Genomic DNA, 18,045 nt, shown 5'->3' with positions numbered 1-18,045 from the left:
CACAGTGCAATATCAAACAGGCAAATTATAGCAAAGTGGAGAAATCTGTGCTATGGGTTTCAGATGGCATGTGATGACACTCTCAGCTTTGGGGTTGGCGGGAGCTAGAAGTCTGTACTAGAAGTCCTGAGGCTTTTGTCTTCAAGGATTGAGTGATTTTCAATCACAGTTGACTGACTGTCAGACATGGAGGTGGGTAATGAATGGCTATTAAGGGGTTAAAGATGACCCCAAATAACTTGCTACATTCCAATTCTCAGCAATCACAGCAGTTATAATCAGTCAATCAGCCTTGAATCTTTAATACAGGTGATACCTCCTTCCCCCAGAACTTACAAAATCCTTCCTTAGGCTTGTGTCCCACCCCCCTTTTCTCTATCTTATCATGATTTACTTTCTCCACAACAGTTACAAAAAATCTATAATGCCTCTTCTATTTTTGGTCATGAGTTCTGTTTGGGTCAAGGATTGTCCATCTTGCTTAGTACCGACAGAACCAAATAGAAGTAGTAACTGTGGGAACAGATAAAAATGGACTAACTGTGAACAAGAAAAGTTCATGGAGTAAGAGCTTGCTGTGGGAGGGGAGTTGGGAAGCATTGCTTGTGTTATGGGGGAGAATCAAAAACAGGCAACATGGTGTGGGTCTTTTACCGTCAAGTGGGGGCCCTTCATGGTAGAAAACAAGGGAAGACTTCAAGTGCGCCCTGGTGGGAGGCTGCTAGCCTCTGCCCCTTCCTTAAGTGAAGGTCTACTTCTTTCCTGACTGAGGGCTTCTGCCCTTCACCTCTCTCCTGACTGGAGGTTGTTCATGGCTGAATGAGCAGGTGTGGGCCCAGTAGAACATTGGGATTTCTTTGTTTCCTTAATGAACATTGGCCGTGCTGTCAGTTACACATGATCCTTGGCTGGTATCTCACCAAGGCTTCCAGAGATGTGTTTTGCCTTTCTTAGGTCGGGGGCTGGAGAAAGGGGCCTGATTATCCTGACATATTGGGATGGTTACTGAAATGGGAAAGGATTGGCTTCCTGAGCTCACTGTGCAAACTACTGGCCAAAGGCCAGTTTTCAGAGAAGGGCTTCAGTGTCTATTAAGATAGCCAGTTTCTTGTGGAAGGAAGAGAAGAAAGAGGAAGGAAGGGAGGAGAGAAGGAGGGAGGAAGGAAGGAAGGAAGGGAAAGAGGAAGGAAAGAAAAAAGGAAAGAAGGGAGGGAGGAATGAGAAAGAAATAGAGAGAGAGGAAGAGGGCAAGGAATGGAGGGATAGGAGGAGAGCGTGTTGGTTTGAATCAGAAATGTCTCTCATAACCCCACATGTCTGAACACTAGGTTCCTGGTTGATGCTGCTGCTTTGCGACGCCCTTGAACTTGAGGAGGTGGAACCTTGCTAGAGGAAGTAAAGCAGAGCTTTGCTTTGAGAGTCTGTAGCCTCATCCCACGTCCATTTGCTCTCTGTGCTTGGTGTGAGTGGTTGGGGATGCGATCTCTTGGCTTCTAGCTACAGCCACCTGCTGTCATGTCCCCCACCCCATGATGCACTAACTCTCCCTCTAGACCTGGAATCCAAAAGTGAACTCCTTTTCTCCTTAAGTGGCTTTTGGTCATGGTGTTTTATCATAGCATAAAATAAATAACTAATACAAAGGGTGAGAGAGGAAGAAAGAAGGAAGGGAGGCAGGGAAAAGGAAGAAAAACAAGGAAGGGAGGGAGGGAAGGACAAACACACTTGATGCTACTCCCCCCCTTCCTAATTTCCAGATTACCCCCTGAGTGCTGGCACTGTCCCTGTGTCAAGGGACAGCTCGTCCTGAGGCTGGCAGTCTGCCCTTGGAACCTTTCAGTCAGACTCTGTGGTTCGAAGGCCTAGCTGTTTGAGGCAGAGAGATGCTGCTCCTGTCACTCAGACAGACAGGAGCCAGTGGCTTTGAGGAGGCACTTGAAGAATTCTCCTTGTGTGGTTGCGCAGGGGGGGGGGGGGGGTGTTGCTCAGGTAATTTAACATTGATTTTAGTTTAAAAGGCAATTAAAGCAAAATGGGCAGCCACTAGCCACTTAGGTTAAATAAGCTTAGATTTAAATCGCTTCCCATTACCACTTTTGTTTTCGAAAGGGTTTGAGCTCCTCTATGCTAATTTAGTCTTCAGTAGTGTGGAGGCAAACAGGGCAGGAGTGAAGAGTGGACTGTTGAGCTGAGACTGCATCCTCCTGGAAGCTACTCCATGGTATAGGAAACTGTTTCCCTCAGGGTGTGCCTTGCCCTAGGAGTTGCCATTTTACAGGAAGTTTGTGAATCCATTTTGAGATAAGACAATGCAGCCCTGGGTGGACCCAGGAACTGTGCCATGTATCAGGCAACCCCTCTCCAGCACAGACTGATGCTTAACTTATTTCTGGTAACCCTCAGTTGTTGAGGCCAATTGAGACTGTAGAAGCACATGGGTGTATTGAAATCCTGTCAGGAAAACAGGCCCAAGAACTTACCAGATGCAACAGACCAAGGGGAGGTTGACGCTCCTTTGCCTGGCTTCTATACAGTGATGGACACCTAACACACCAACCTGTCACCTGGTGTGTTAGGAATGGACAAGCAGAAATCTTCCCAGCTGCCTCTGGGGCTTCAGCTGGGCCTGGTCTCTTGATGTTCGTTTGGCATGCCAGCCTGCCTGCCTACATACCTATTTACCCAAGTGGACCTGGTCCTGAACTTACTGTCTTCTGTTCTTGGACCTAAGTCAAGCATTCTACTTTCAGATGAACTCTGCAGTTTTGCTCTCAAATCCTTACTCCATCTGCCCCATTGGCAGCTCCCTCGCAGCTTCAGTCTGGTTTGTTATCTTGTCAATACAGACGCTCCCTTAGGCCACTTCTGAAACCTTTTGAACTCCACTGCAGCCTCTGGAATATGTTTAATATTAGTAATTGAGACTGAAATGAGCAAATCTGCATTCTCCTCATCTAGATCACCAGGGTAGGCAGGATTATCTGGCAAATTGATGCTATTAAAACTCACTAAACCTTCTTGAGATTGTATTGTTATTCAATAAATTCAGACATTGTGGAAAGGCACAAACATGTTCCCCTATGACTCATCTCATGACCAGGGCTCAGCCAAGGGTTAGTTAGTTATTCCAAGAGGGAAGGTTTAGAAAAATAACACCCAGGGTGAGATGGAGTTTCTTTTATTAACTTCCAAGAGTATGGAGGAGTGTAAGCTTGCAGAATTTGAGGCGCTCGCAAGTGGGTGCAAGTGTGTGTGTGTGTGTGTGTGTGTGTGTGTGTGTGTATGTGTGTGTGTGTGGTGTTCATATGTCAGTCCTCACTTGTTTCAGACAGGTTACTTGTATGCTGCCCCACAATAACCTAGGATAGCTAGCCTGCAAGCATCTAGAGATTCTCCATTCTCCACCTTTTTTTGTTTCTCAACAAGTGATGCAAGTAGTACATCATACTTGTACTTGAGTCCTGGGGACTTGAACTCAGCTCCTCAGGATTCACCCAGCAATCTCCCAAGCTCAGGACTTTAGTTCTTTACATGGGAAATCCTAAAAGTAGAGCCTGTGTTGACTCAGTCTGGGTTGGTAGTGTTTCTCCTGTCCATGTGAACAGAGATATGCTCCTGGTACCACAGGTGGAGGTGTTCATTGTGGCATTATTTAGTGCAGAGTTGAGAAATGGTTTCTTGTTAAAGTAGAATAACAACATGGATGCTGCAACCTGTTAATTTCTGATGCAGCCACAAACATCCCTGGTGTATTATTGCAAAGTACAGAAGATAATAAGTAGTTTGTATGGTAAAGTGCCATTTGTTTGTTGATGGCATTTTCATTCTGTAAGCCATGGAAAATACCATCAAATGGATGAATTTGCATTGAAATCTTACATGTTGTTTTCTTTGGTGTTAAAACAATGAATGGCTTTCTCTTGTGTTTTCCAAATTTTCTAAGCATTGCAGAGTAAATAATGAGTATTCACTGGTCTTATAGTTAGTATTCCATTCTTGTGGGTATGTATCTGTGTTGTTATGTGTTTCTGTATATACATGAGTATGCTTGCACTCTTTGGAAGGAAGCACAAGTATGTAACAATCACTTTCCATTTCAATGTTTTTATTATGTTAAGGATTTATTTTATTTATAAACATGTATGCACACTGTGAGTGCAGGTGCTCCCAGAGGCCAGAAGGAGTAGGTGCCCTGAATCCAGAATTACAAGTGGATGTGAGCCTCCTGCTGTGGATTCTGGGAATGCACATGCTTCCTCTATAGGAGCAGGACTCTCTCTTGAGCACTGAGCCTTCTTTCTCTTTCCCTGAGCTCACAGGTTTGGTAGCTTGTGTTGCTGGCCAGTGAACCCTTGGAATCCCCCTGTTTCAGCCTCCTCAGCACTATGATTACGGACATGCCTCCTCTCACCCAGCTTTTTGCATGATTTTGGGTGCTGTCACTCAGGCCTCATACATGTGGACTGCATGCTTTATATGTTGAGCCATCTCCCCAGTCCTGATCTTACAATCATTAAAAAGATATTGAATGGAATGCTTGTTGTGGCAGTGCCTAGAGAAACAACCATCACAGTAGTGCCACTGGGCTACACTGCTGCAAAAATGAGGAGGCTCTGTGTGCCTGTGCCAAGGAGGCAGGCAGCACTTTCTATTAGATGTCAGTTTCTTTCTTGGGAGAAGCCTACCCCGGTTTTGTAAGAAGGGCCCCTCACCTAGCCCTTATTTGTAGTTCTAAGGCAATAGGTTCTGTAGAGATGTGTTTTAAGTACACACTGGCATGGCTGGAGAGATCCCTCAGCAGTTACTAGTCCTTGACCTTCTTCCAGAGGATCTGAGCTCTGTTCCCAGAGCCCAGGTTGAACAGCTTACAACCACCTGCAACTCAAGATCCAGGGTCCACTGTTCTGGCCCCCCTAGGTGCTTGCACACACGTGGCATGCACTCACACACACATACACACTGATGAATTAAAACTCTAAAAATATGCACAAGTGATCCATGTAACAGTTCCCAGGTAGGAACATAGGAACAAGCCCGCCCTCAACTGTGCACTCTCCCACCGCAGATAGCACCATTGAGCTCACTGTCCTCAATCAGACAAGATTGGGAGGCTCCAGGACAAAGCACAGCGTCAGGCTCCACTGTTCTCATCTTGTGAAGTTACAGTGTGGTTGCTATGGAAATTTTAGTGTATAGTGTTTTGTTTTTACCTAGATGGGGGCTGTTTTGTGCTCTTGTGTGGAAAATATTTTCAAACTAGTAAAGGAGTGGTATTTCTGTAGGGTGAGGCGTATTTCAGCAGGTCACTACAGTAGCTTTCCTGGAGAAAGCTAAAGGATACGACTGATTTAAATGAAAATATTTTGTGCATCGAGCCTTAGCAGCTTAGTTTTCCCAAGACGAAAATGTTAGTGGAAAATATACCATGTTTCCCTCTCTGTCTCTCTCTTTCCCTCTGCCTCCCTCCCTCCCTCCCTCCCTCCCTCCCTCCCTCCCTCCCTCCCTCCCTCTCATGCAGGTATATATACTTGGAAACCAGAACAACCTTGGGTGCACTTTTTGATTTAATACAGTTTCTCAGAGGACCTGAGACTCTAATACTAGACTGGGCTGGCTCCTGCCTTTACATGCCCAGACCTAGGATTACAAGTGTACTTGGTGCTAGGGATGCAGCTCAGGTCCTTGTGCTTGCATGCAATCTCTTCACAGGCTGAGCGTCTCTCCACATCAAAATGCAGTTTGTTTTGAAAGACTTTGTTACCATTAGGAGAGAAAAGCCAGTCACCAGGTGAAGAGCAGACATTGACACTGACAGTAATCAGCACGCGTGTGGTCAGGTGACCTCATACTTAACTTTTATTTATCTCTGAAAATCGAGAAATTCAGGGGGGAAACAAAAAGGAAACAATAAAATCCTTATTTCCAACTCAAGGCTCTGCTTCTCTTAAGTGATATCTTCCCTATATGTCTACTATTAGGGATATTTCTCACTTTTAGATCATTGATATATAGTTCAGACTAGCCTTGAACCCGCAATCCTCCTGCCTTAGCCTTCAGAAGGCTGAGATCATGATTGTGTGTTTCCATGTTCAGTTACACTGCTGCTCTATAAAGATGTTAACCCACATGCTGCTTGCACTGAAAATGGGATACAAACACTAATATATTCATTCTTATACTAGAAAAGGTGAATATGCACACATGAATGCTTATTCAAATTATATATATATAATTGTTATCAAACAATATAAAAATTCCTTTATATACGTCAATACCACAGAATTAAACTCAGGGGCTCCCACATTATATGGGCAAACATTCTACCATTGGGTCACACATTTGATTTTTGTTTTTATGTGATTTATGTTCCTCTCCTCATCATCACATACAAACTTGTACATTTTTGTGCATGTGAGGAAGAGAGAGAGTTGGAAGGTGGACAGACACACACACACACATACACACACATGCACACACATGCACACACACACACGCACGCACGCACACAGTATCATGTAGCGTGGGTCGCTCTAAAGTCCCCCTTGTATCTGAAGATAACCTTGCAGTCTCCCTCCCTCCACCTCCCCAGCACCTCATGCCTGGTTTATGCTACACTGCAGGTCAAACACAGGCCTTCTGCACCATGCTAGGTAAAAACACTCTCCCAGCTGAACCACATCCCCAGTCCCAAATGTTCTTGTAGAGGGAGAAAGAGAGCTGTCCACCTACAACATACATCGTTTACAACAACTTTTGTTTATCTGGTTTTGTAGGGATTGAACGTGGGGCCTCACACATTCTAGACAACACTCTACCTCTGAGATATATCCTAGCACCTTTTCAGTTTTCATTTTGAGACATGTTCTGGTTAGCCTTGACCATACAAACTTATGGAATAGTTGTGAATAGAGACTTGGGAAACTAGGCCCAGTTCCTGACTTGCAGTTCTATCGCACTACTGTTATTGTTATGGCTGTTATTAGTAGCAGTAGCATTGTTTACTAAAATGTATGTGCTTTTGTCTTCATTAGCATTAGTAGTGCTGTGATGAAACACCATAGCCAAAGCAGCCTGGGGAGGGGAGGCTTTATTTCACTCACTGTTACATTTAACAGTCCATCATCAAAAGCAGGGAGGGTAGGAACTCAATGGCAGTAACCTAGAGGCAGGAGCTGATCCAGAGGCCGTGGAGGAGTTGCTTCCTGGCTTTGCTCACGTAGTTTGCTCACCCTGCTTTCTTATGGAACCCAGGACCACCCTCCCGGGGATGGCAACACCCACAATAGGCTTTGCTCTCCCATCAATCAATAATTATGAAAAAAATTTTATAGCTGGCTCTTATGAAGACATTTTCTCCCCTAAGTTTCCCTCCTTTCAGAAAACTCTAGTTTGTGCCTATTACCATAAAACTAGCAAGGACAGTATTCTTCAGCTCTTTATCTCTCTACATAGTGATGAATATACATAAATGATGTATTTGTGTCTTGTTTCTGCTGCTCTACATTATTCCAGGTTAGGGTATTCTATTTTTTTAAGTTCAATGGGTATTCAGTTTATGATGCTTCCTCTTTTATGAGTGGTGGAAAATCATAACAGAGAATACACCCTTTGAATGTGTTTTTAGAACACTTGTTAATGTGAATATGCCTGCTGCTTGCTGGGTGTGCATGCTTTCCCAGCAATGTGCGTGTGGAGTGCATTCAGGAGGTTCTTCTCCATTCCTGGAAGGCTATCTGTTCCCTTCATCTTTTCCTTGTGGAGTAGGAGGAAGGAGACAACCTTGTCCCAGCATCATCTTGTCTTGTAGCTCCAGATGCTTGCCGAGACCCCTATTTCCCTGTGGATAAAATCAGACACTGCTTTAACTCTTTGCTGTGCAATTTCCACACGATAATATCAATTTATATCAATAACCAGGTCTGGCAACATCTGCCAAGGTTGTCACACTCGGTGATTAAATGGCCATATGTGCCAGAGAACACAGGGACAATGAGGCTGTAATTAGGATTTGCTGTCTCCCCACCGGCCACCCGTTCAACATTTCACTTCGAATAACCTTGCTTTTGTGAACTGATTTGTGAATCAAATTATCCCACAGAGAATAAAGTTTGTGCTGTGATGATAATACTTTATAGCCATGGATCTCAGTAATTTCATAGGGCGCCAGCAAGCTGAAGTCTAAGCACCGTCCTTCCTTTTCCCCTAATTCTGTTGAGGAAGGCATCAGGGGTGTGATACAGGTTAGGAAGTTAACTTTGGGTCTGCAAATGTGGCTCCATTGCTAAAGTATTCCTGTAATATGTATGGAGCCATGGGTTTGAGTCTCAGAACTGCATAAACCCAGCATGCTCATAATTCCAGCACTGGCTAAGTCAGGGTGAAAGGTTCCCAAGTTCATTGTCATACTCAACCACTGCATGATTTCCAGTCCAACCTAGGAAACACATAGCCTTATGAAATTAATTAGGGAGTGTAGTCTATTCGGTACCATGGCATTCTTGGAAACCAATTTTTACCTGGCATCTTCTTTGGCCTCCTTTAAATGTCACAGATTCTAGGAAAGGCAAACATAAGAAACACACAGAACTATTAATACCACAAACAAACTGAAAACATTATCTTAATGCCATATCAAAGCACATTTCCAACAGAAGGAGAAAAATTCCTTGTCACTTCCTGAGGTGACAGAGACAGGGAATGCTTATGTAAGGACTTGGCCCATTCCAGAGAAACCCTGGAAATATGGCCTCAGCATGGAGTTGCAATAAATATGAAAGTAAACACTAGAGAGGTTTATTGAGTTTGAAATTTGCTTACCAATAGAGAAGAGCACCACTCACACTGCTTTGGGTCTTCAAGTATTAAAGAAGATGATGTGATGGTGAGCCACTGATAGTGGATCAATGAGCACTTCACCCTTCCCCAAATGTAGGCTGTGTGTGTGTGTGTGTGTGTGTGTGTGTATTCATAACGTATGTGTGTGATGTTCTCAGTATTTGTGTATGTAGAATTGTAACGTCCAAATCATAAACACTTGAAGAAGCAAGGGCATTCTAGTGAGTGTAGCATGCAGTTGTCACAGTAAGCAACAGAGAAAATAAATTGTTTCGCATCCAAAAGTCCTGCTTCCACAAACAAATGAAGGTTTAGTCTCTATACAGAGCATCTTTGTCAGGTAGAGGAGGGTAGAAACAAGAGCCCCTCATACCTAATTGACACCCAACTGGTAATACCACACGCACAGTGTGGGAGGGATCTGTGGAAGCTTTGGGGAGGGAATAGGACATTTGCCTGACTGCTGATGTTACAGGAGGCAAATACATTTCAAAGCTGATAGTTTGAATTCCCACCAAACATTTTCAGCCCTTCGATTCAAGAGCAAAGTTCAGTGCTTTCTCATTTGGCACAAGAGCTGGGAGATTTGAGATGCCAAAGAGTCAACCCCCTAAAGGGGCTACAATTGCCTCCTGAGGGAAATGGAGGCAGGCCGTCAGCAGTGGTGCGGTGGACCAAGGGGTCTCCCAGCCACCCAGGAATTCCTCCATGAAGTCGCATATTGGAAGTCATAAATACCCGCCATGGACATTGTGAATAATGCAGGGAGTAGTGTAAGTAATTGCCATCACTGATATCCTGCCTTGGACATCTCATTGCTCCTGAGTTAAAATTGGTTGTCAAGTGAGGACTCTGGGGACCGTGCAAGGTGCCCTATTCTGTCATGTGGTACGTATTTAATGCTTGAAAGAACAAGGGAAGAGACACATGGTGTGTGTGTGGGGGGGGATTTGCTATCAGCTCTACACTTTCCAAGTGCTTGGGAAAAGAGGGTGGCATACAGTTCTTCCCTCAGTTGCTAGACTACAAAAATTTTTTAAAAACCAGGGGTCCAGTACGGCTGCCCTTCATTTGGGTCAACAGCGTTGCACAGTGGTGGGCTTGTCTTTGTGTGCTCCTGATGCTTAGGTTACCTCCCTGCACCGGGTGCTCGCTCTTGTGCCGCGTGCTTACTGGATCTCTGGCCTTCTCGCTTGTTCAGGGGGCCTTGAACACCTGCTGGTGGCTGGAGCAAAAGAGCCCAGGCCGGGGAAGGTGCCGCCAAGCACAGCAGAGAGAGCTGGAATCATTGACATTGCTAGCACGTGGGTACCATTCGCTGCTGCTGCCCCGGCACTTCTCCCGCCTAGCGTTTCTCCCAAAGCAAGGTAGCAAGAGAGGGAGCAGGAGGCGCTTTTGCAGCGGGCGATGAAATCCTGGCAGCTAATTGCAGTCGTGGGAGATGCCCTTCAGGTAAGGCGAGCGAGGGAGGCTCAGAGACACTGTGGGAGGGGGAGCCAGGCACTGAATGGGAGGGAGGGAAGGCAGCGCTGGCACCAGCATCAGAGCATCCCGGAGCCCGCTGGACGGATGCTCAGGAGGAGGGCGCGCAGGGACGGGGGCGGGCAGCAGGGGGAGGAGTGTGCGAATTGACATTCGGGGCCGCCTGTGGCAGGCGAGCTGCCGCCAGCCGCTGTCCAACGTTAGCACAGAGAAGGTGGCGGGCGGGCGGGCGTGTGCGCCTCTGGGGCGGTGGATCAGAATCTGGACCTGGCGGTGGATGGAGTCCAGGGAGCCCTGAGAGGCAATGGCAGGACGCAGATGTGTGTGCAGCGAGTGAATTACACGGTGTAGGTAAGTTCAGCTCTGGAGTCCCGCGGGAAACGATCCGGATTTGCCCTGGGCTCCCCGTGGATCCCCTCAATGCCTGGGGAGATTAGACCGGCTGGGGGACCAGAGGGTAACTGATTCGCTTTACCAACTGGAAGTTCGCGGGGAACTTCCCTGTTAATAGCCATTGGCTCCGTTGAACTTTATTCCCAGAGATGAATAAGCGTTTATAAAGGACTGGTGTTAGAAGACCTGCAGGCTGGGGCTGTTATTTTGTTGTTGTTGTTGTTTTGGGTTTTTGTTTTTTTTTGTTTTGTTTTGTTTTGGAGGGGAGGAAACAGCACATAGTGCTCTGCAAAGAAGATAGAGGTTCAGGGAAAATGAATGGGCAGATGGGCCGCGCGTTTGGAAAGTTGGCACGCGCCTGTGCGTGCCTGTGCAGAGGTATTACATGTCGCCGGAGATAGGTCGACCCTGCCCATCACTCAGGCATCGTGCTCTTACACCATTCTTGATTTCTCGATGCCCGTGGAAGAGGCATTTCATGAACAATATCGAACGCATGCTTTACCTTGAATACACAAGCCCTGAGCTATGCTATCTCATGGAAGGACCGTCTTTCCTGAGACAGCCAATGAGGGAGCATGTACACAGTGTTGTACACATCATTCATTAGAACAGAAAAAACACCTGGGAAGACGAAAATCCATCCCTTCAGCCATCACTAATGGTGATAGGTGGAAGCGAGGGCTCTGGGTATTTCTTTTGATAAGAGAGTTGTGTTTCCCTGTTTCCTACCTCAAACGGATCCAATCAGAATTCTAGACCCAAAGTTTCGTGGCAGCACCCCATTAGTAAAAATGATTATATCATTTGTGAAGGGTGACTTCTGGTGTCATCAGATGGCTCAGAATTTACACTGTCTACATAGTTTTCATTTTAGCCTTACAGGCATGAGTGTAGCTTAGGTTAGAGAAGAAAAAAAAACAAATAATTGTGTGATCATCCTATGTAGTGATGTAGTAAACAGTTTGGCTCCTAGGCTTCCAAGCCTTTGTCAAATTCTCATAGTTTTGACCCACAGGTATGTCCTCTCAAAGGGTAAGAGTATCTGTGAATCGGCGTGAGTTGTGTTGGAGGTCAGAAGTGATTACCTTTGTAGAGGGTTATGTTCAGTCTAGTCATCTAAATCAGTACAGTTGTTTACCACGGCTCTGTGAAGAGATACTGGGACATGTGATGTCCTATAACAAACATATTCCTTGCTTCTCCTCTGCTCACTCCATCCCCACGACTCCAGCTGGAACATGCCAAAAACTAGAAAGATAAAATTGCTTCACTCCTGACCTAGGAGTGGGAGGGTCTCCTCCCTCATCTTCCTCCTCCCCGTCTCTCCACTTATCCATCCTTATGTTTCTTTGCATTTGGCTATCTTTATTTATGTGGTTTTTTTCAGGAAGTGTTTCAGGTTGCTTCTGCTATACATTGTTGTAGAAAATGTTTAGTTCCCAATGACGACAAAGGAGAGTCGGACTCTGTCTTGCTTTTTGCTGCTGGAACACTTTGGTCACATACAAGACTTATTTAGCATCAGACAAGCCCCCGTATCCTAACATTACAGAACATGAACATGCAAACTTTGCTCTGTTTCCTCTGGTCCTGACTCTGGGAAAATGTCGTTGTAGTACAAAAAGAACGGATGGTTGACTAGCTGGCTGACAAGCATTCTTTGCCTCTAGGACTTGACTGAGATAAGGGCAGTTTTGTAACTGTTACTCTGTATTCAAACTTTTATTTCATCAGTTTCCTGTCTGCATTTTCCTGTGGGGCCATTTTAATCTGTCGTTCCTTGGACCTGGTAGAGGTAACTGTCAGTATGGACTTAGGGACAGGCTTAACTACAACAACAGTGATGCATAACAAAAGTCAATGTGTTCTCTAGACTCTTCCAGAGGACTGACTGATTAATAACCACCTACCCTTAACCTGAGTGCTGGAGCCTTCTTTCTCTTCCCAGGAGGAGTGTGATACAGAGTTAAAGGGAATATGAGAGAAAGGGTATGTTTTAACAGTTGCTTACGTGTTAGTGATGGTCACAGTATTGCCATGTTTTATAACAGACTGGATATGTGGAATTCATTACCATATTTTCAAACATCCTTCATCCATTCATTTTCTTTGCTTGAGAGTAAAGAATATGACTGGAAAAATTCAATCTTCAACAAAATAAGCACTAACATATCCTATGAAAGAGTTCATCTTGTTAAGCTGAATTGATTCAGGGTTTCTGCATGGGATGTTGGAGCTAAGAAGTGAGAAGCAATCTACCAAGTAAGAAAATGGGTGATATACTAACAAAGGTTTGCTACTAGGGGATTGAGATGGCTCATTGCATAAAGGAGCTTACCACCAAGTCTCACGACCTGAGTTCAATTCCCGGCTCCACATGATGGAAGGAGAGTGTTAACTCCTGAAAGCTGTCCTCTGTTTTCCAAATGTGCAAGCATATGTGCGTGCCCACACGCGTGTGCTTGCATGTACACACACATGCACACTAATAATAATACAATAAAGTATAATAACAATCTTACTGTAATTTATTTCATTTTATCTCTTGTATATTGAGTTTTTCATGTTTAATCTTTAATTTATCACAAAAGGCATTGGAGGAAATACTTTGAAAGTAAAGGAACACGAATTTTGGTGGGTAGGGACGTGGGGGGGGGATTTGTGAGGAGTTGGGGGAGGAGAAAGAATATGATCAAATTATATCCCTTTTTAGAGCTTAGTTTTCTATCTTCTGCTGATTTTATGATAAATATTAAAGTGAATATGGAAGAGAAGGTGGGAACCTTTAAAGTTGGTTGGTTGTTGTTTTCTATATTAGACTTAATCTTGCTGCTTACTAGAAACTTGGGAGCATGAGGACTCACTGGGGCCTTGTGTGTTTATGGGTGTGTGGGCTTTCCTATTTCTTCAAGTTTTGGTGCTTGACAGAACATTTTTATGTATTATAAACAATAGTGAACAGTAGAGAATGAGATGAAGGAGACGTTTAGCATTGTGCATTTAAATGAAAACAAATAGAGTCCCAGTCCTTGGAGAGAAGGACATGACTACCCCTCTGCTTCCACAACACCAAGGTAAACAAATCTTCAAAAGTCAGCATTCCTATATAGAACTTGCATTGGAAACTCATGAAAATTGTTATTCAATAATGCTAATGTCTCAAGTAATTTTAGGGTGTGTTATTTTCTTAATTGATCTGAAGTTGATATGAGAAGTTGTGGGGATTATCTGTGAGCTCGTGTGCCCAGAAGGCCCAAATAGCTAACGTCAGCGGGAACAACTTGCTTTTGATTCAGTAGAACTAGGTTATGAATTCAAGCAATTAAACATGACAAAAAGCCCAATTTCACTGCCTAGATTAGTATGCTTTCAATTTTTCCTGCTCCATAAAAATTTCAAAGTGTTCTTTCTGGTTAGGTGCTTGCATAACCACTAGGTGATGAAGGGCTCCCGTTTCTTTCTTGCTTATGATGTCCAAAGGCTTTGATGTCACAGATGTGAATAGGATCCATTGGATGTTGGAGACAATCAAGTAGTTGAAGAGTTCAGTTTAAAATCAGAGTCGGGAATGAGTCGTAGTTAGTTCGCTGGTATTTATCAGCAGTGAGTCATCGTTTGGCCAGGTCTAATGGAGACTAGAGGAGTCTTCAAACTGATAGAAATATAAAAGTGTATCTGGTTTCCAAAGGTGTGATGAGATTTGTGTGTGGATAGTGGTTATATGTGTGCATTTATATATTTATGTATATAATATATATATTTAGATGTATGATTATATCTTATGCAATATTAGTCATGCTTATTTCCTTTTCTTGATTTTGTTCACTTTTCTCTGTTTCTACAGAAGTGAAGTCTAGCATTCTGGATTCATGTTTGTCTCATTTACCAAAGCTTATTGTTCTTTAAAATGGGCATGCGTCTAGAGTAATGCTCAGTCCAATATGTCCCCCACTGAATTGCCTGCAACTTTTGTGCAGAGAGCTCAATTTCCCAGACCAGTTTATTCCAATGCACAAATACTATGCATACACAGACACTCCAAGGAGGCCCCCTCCAGAACTATTCCTTCACACACCCAGTTCACTCCATGTCACCCAAGTGGGTGTCGGCTGGCCTGAAAGGACACAGTGCCTTGAGAATAGTGCCGGAGCCTCTGCAGCCCTCCCTTTGCTCGTTTCAACTGCTCTGCATCATTTGCTGTTCATCTATGTGGTTGTCCCAGGACTGGAATCTCTGCTTGTCAGAAAATCTCGCTGCTGAGGTTGGGCATATCCCCATAGCTGTGGTAGCTACTGGGGTGCAAAGTTAGTGGCCTTGTGTTACCAGCACATGAGGACTGATGAAGACTTGTCAGGGCACAGTGATCCTAAGAGTAGCTCAATGCAGCCTGCCTTACACTTGTTTCTTCTGGGCATTGGGCAGTGGAGTAAGGCACAAATATGTCTTCTCTGGTCCCCAGTATAATTGTGTACCATGTATACTGCTCTTCCCAATTCACAGAAGGGACAAGGAATTTCCAGACTGGGTGACTCAAGTAATCAAACTCCAGATTTTTTTCTTTTTCTTTTTTAATTCTAACATGCCAAGATACCTTTGAAATTTATACATCTGAAGGCAGGAAAGAGCTGCACAAATGCATTTTTAGCAGATATCCTGGTCTAGTGGGAGATTTTTACCCCCCACCCGGATGTTTGGTAACACTGGAGATGTAGGTGGTTTTCACACTTGGGCACAGGTTGCTGCCCACATTCTGTGGGTAGAGGTCAGGGCTTCCAGGACATGCCCTACCCTAAGGTGACACAGAAGGGTCTCTCCATAAGTGCTTGATGTCAAGGCTGAGTAATGGTGCCCTAGGAAGTATTGGGGTACGGATGACTAATAGACTCAAGACAGCCCAGAGGGCAGAGAATCCCAGGAATTAAAAAAATTTAAATCTCTGGATTCTGTGAACCGGGTCACAAGGCAGTACATGAAGCCTCTCATTTTCTTATGGGATGGCATTAAAATCAGCATAGTTGCTTGCTCTAAACATTTTTCGTTACAAGTAAGATGTGGCTCATTGTCGCTGAGGTGCTTGTATAGGTTCCCGCTCCCTGTCAGTCATGATATCATCAGTGTTAATCCAGCATCACTGGGCAATGCTGTTTCTTTCCATGGTGCTGATGTTCAGAAGAAGAGAAGCTGAAGGCAGTCAAACGAGCAAGTCTCAGAATGGTTTGTGCATGGGTTTTCTTCTGTCAGTGTTCAAATGCCATCATTGTCTCTTTATCTCTCAATCTTTGACACCCAGCTCGATGCATTTATTTAAACACATATTGTTTCATACTCGCCAAGTGCTGTTGTAAATATTTTCCAATTTAGTTCGACTTTCAAGAGTAGGAGGTTAGAATTGCTGGGCTCTTCTTTTTCTTTGCAGTGGCAACAGATGTCCAGAGAAGTAAGTTGCCCAAGGTCACCCAGCCTCTAAGTGGCTGATGTAGAATTTCAACTCTAAAGTGTGGACTCTCCTTGACTGGAATGATCAAAAATTAGAACATCTTTATTTGTACAAGGGAGAAGTGTTTAGGCACTATTGTTTAATATGATTTGTAAAACAAAAGACTCTTTGTTTGGGGATAGTTAATTAAGAAAATTAACCATATGTGAAAGGGCCTGCATCCTGACATTTACAATTTTATTTTTCAGTTAAGCACTCACAGCCTGCTGTGGTGGTTTATGGTAGTAATTCAGCACCTGAGGGCTGGAGGCAGGAAGAGCAGGATTCAAGGTCATCCTTCACTACTAGCTGGCATGGGATGCTGAAGACCCATCTCAAACAAAAACAAAACAAAACTAACTTCAGGTAGCAGAGGTGGCTCAGCAATGAAGAGTGAACACTGTTCTTGTAGAGGACCTCATTTCAATTCCCAGCATCTATGTCAGTCATCTTACAGCTAATTACCTGTAATTCTACCTCCAAAAGATCTGACATCCTCTTCTGGCCTCCACAGGCACTACACACACACACACACAGGCACACACACACACACACTCTCTCTCTCTCTCTCTCTCTCTCTCTCTCTCTCAAAATAAAACAAATCATTAAAAATAAATGCATGTTTAAACAAAGTCTAAATAAATAAAAGTGTCAATAAATAATACTGTACCAGGGTGTTTGGGAGGATCTGAGTGTTCTGTCTGACTCAATTACATCACCACCAACAACATCCTAGGAAAGTGCTGAGATTCAGTGGGTAATGACTCAATCTTGTCACCCCCAACAGTATCCTAGGAAAATGCTGAGGTTCACTGGGTCAGAGTTACAGCAGAAGGCCAAGGAGGTGGTTCAGTGAGTGAAGCTCTTACTGTGGAAGAGTGAGGATCTGTGGTATGATCTCCCAAACACATGTAAAACTAGATGTGACCATGCATGTCTGCAATCCAGCATCCCTATATAAAATATGGAGACAGGAGAATGCACGCTTAGTACCTGGAGCCAGCCAGCCTGGTGTAAACAGCAGAAAACATAATGAGACCTTGTTTCAAACAAGTTAGAAGGCAAGAACCCACACCCAAGGTTTTATCTGAACCCCAAAGGCACACTGTTACACAAATATGCCAATACTCAGACACATAGTCATGCATATAAACAAAATATTACATTAGAAATAGTCTGTTTATCTATTGACTGTTGTGTTAGGACTCAGTAGAGTTCAGTAAAAAACCCATCATTTTGGTGTCCTGGTGCTCTTAGAATTTTCTAATGAGCCTGAGTGGCCCACAGTTGAGTGTGCTGGGGTGGATGTTGAGCTGTTGATTCCTGGCTCCATTTTTCTCATACCAATTTGTTTATTTTCTTTCCTTCAGGCCATGGGAGGGACCATGCCTATCTTTTTCCTGTGTTGAATTTTTAGCATGTAGCAAATGCTATGAAAAGAAAAACAATTTGAGTTGATTTTTAAATAGAAGTGCCAATTTGACACATTTTATTCTGCCTTAGAAGAAAAATGAAGACGAGATATCTTGCGAGGCTGCAATTAAACACGTGTACTCAGTGTGCAGAAGATGGGAGAGGGAGCTCACCTGAATGAATGAGAACAACTCTTAAATGGATGGAAGAGCTTGTATTTCCTGAACTGTCTTCCCGGGGCGTGTGTGGGGTTATATATCCAAAGCCTTGCGTGTTAAGTACACTTGCATGGCAATAGGAACCATAGATCTGAGAAATACCAGTTCCAGACGTTTCTCCCTGGCCTTCACATCCACACTACATCACTTTGTCTGTGGTTCACAGGTATCAACGCTCTCACTGCCCTGAAATTCCTTAATCACCACTTACAATCATGAATCCTT

At 44.1% G+C, this 18,045-nt stretch overlaps 1 protein-coding gene across 3 annotated transcripts in view; it reads left to right on the top strand.

Annotated features, from left to right (window-relative positions):
- Positions 1 to 18,045, top strand: part of Rbfox1 (RNA binding fox-1 homolog 1) — a 2,068,553-nt gene that overhangs the window by 1,015,480 nt on the left and 1,035,028 nt on the right. Inside the window, exon 1 of one of the 3 annotated variants that reach the window (XM_040747950.1) lies at positions 10,162 to 10,287. The exons of the other annotated variants lie outside the window; for them this stretch is intronic. Within the exon in view, the coding sequence (XP_040603884.1) occupies positions 10,243 to 10,287 (45 nt within the window). The 5' untranslated portion in view covers positions 10,162 to 10,242. Of the gene's footprint in view, positions 1 to 10,161; positions 10,288 to 18,045 lie in introns of those variants that run through there. 3 annotated transcript variants of the gene reach the window in all.

Source organism: Mesocricetus auratus, unplaced genomic scaffold (assembly GCF_017639785.1).
Source record: "Mesocricetus auratus isolate SY011 unplaced genomic scaffold, BCM_Maur_2.0 Super-Scaffold_100007, whole genome shotgun sequence".
Taxonomy (NCBI): Eukaryota; Metazoa; Chordata; class Mammalia; order Rodentia; family Cricetidae; genus Mesocricetus; species Mesocricetus auratus.
This window is presented reverse-complemented; position numbering and strand designations above follow the sequence as displayed.